Genomic DNA, 1,332 nt, shown 5'->3' on the forward strand with positions numbered 1-1,332 from the left:
ACAATGTAGTATTTATTTATAAAACTACCAACCTGCCATCAGTATTGTAATGTAGCTCCATAACTGCTCCACTATGCCCTTTCAGTGTGGCATAATTATCACAGTCACCATATACATTCCATAATACTGGAATCAAAGGAAGACAGGAGTAAATACTGGGGACACCATTGCATTTTCACTGATCATGTCCTTTCTAGAACCACTCAAATACACTTACTTGACATCTCTCTACATCACATTGTAACAGTGGGGGGGGGGGGGGAAATGACACCCCCCCCAATTGTCAGGGAACAACACATAAAGGACACAAAATCACAAGTGGGGAAACCTATTCTAATTGCAATTGACTACAAATAAACCACTTGGATAAAACCTCACAGCAATATTCCACACGACATTATCTAGCCAACTACTTCAGTTCTTAAGCACCAATAACTTGAGGTTTTCCATAAGATTAACCCAGAGCTACCTTCTTAACCAGTTTATTTTACTCCCATCAGAAAAACAAATAGTTCTTTTAATGTGTGGTCACAAATTTCTTAATTATATTTTTTATTTAAGTGGTTACTCTCGTTAGTCATTCACCCCACTGTGAACAGACAATAAACAAACCTATTTATTCACAGTGTGCCAAAACTCACACTGAAAGACCTTGAGAGGACACTCCACTAGGCATTTGTAGTTTCTCCAGTACAATTCTATGGTCAGTGTTTGACAGATGTTGACCAAAGAACTACACTGGAGGACCTAGCGATTCTAGACAGGTGTTCTTTCAGGATAGAAAAGTGGTTTTTTATTTGCTTTACCCCTCACTTTTATGGGGTCCTGTGCCCCTAACACCAGTCAATGTGGAGGGACCACTGTTTGTCCTTTCACCCTCAACCTTTAAATGGCTTGGGTCCAAGCTATCTCAGAGACCCCCTCTTCCCATACAATCCTCCCCTCGCTCTCCGGTCCTCTGGGAGGAACTTGTTGCAGCCTCAAAAATCGAGGCTTGTGGTGACCTCCCGGAGGGCTTTTTCTGCTGTCGCCCCCAGGCTCTGGAACGACCTGCCGGACGAGATCCGTCAATTAACATCTTTGGACAGCTTCAAAAAGGCTGTCAAGACGGATCTCTTCAGGCAGGTCTTCCCAGACTGAAATATCCCGGCCTCAGGATCTCCCCCCTCCTCAGTAATGTCTCCAAAGTCCCCTTTTACTTTCTTTAGAACTGAAGTTGCAGTGGTTTATTGGTTGGTTTTATTTTATTCTTCAGGCCAGCCCTAACTGTCATCTTTCGGCCTCTGAGGGAGAGAGAAGGCTGGCCCAGTTCCATCAGGGGCTGGCCTGAAG

At 43.8% G+C, this 1,332-nt stretch overlaps 1 protein-coding gene across 1 annotated transcript in view; it reads right to left on the reverse strand.

Annotated features, from left to right (window-relative positions):
* Window positions 1–28: 28 nt before the first annotated feature.
* The window catches only part of LOC121918050 (U5 small nuclear ribonucleoprotein 40 kDa protein-like), a gene marked incomplete at its 3' end in the record, with an annotated part of 3,315 nt that continues 2,011 nt past the window's right edge, over window positions 29–1,332 (reverse strand). The window contains exon 3 of the mRNA XM_042444161.1: window positions 29–126. Within this exon, the coding sequence (XP_042300095.1) occupies window positions 29–126 (98 nt within the window). The remainder of the gene's footprint in view (window positions 127–1,332) is intronic.

Source organism: Sceloporus undulatus, unplaced genomic scaffold (genome assembly GCF_019175285.1).
Source record: "Sceloporus undulatus isolate JIND9_A2432 ecotype Alabama unplaced genomic scaffold, SceUnd_v1.1 scaffold_3494, whole genome shotgun sequence".
Lineage (NCBI taxonomy): Eukaryota > Metazoa > Chordata > Lepidosauria > Squamata > Phrynosomatidae > Sceloporus > Sceloporus undulatus.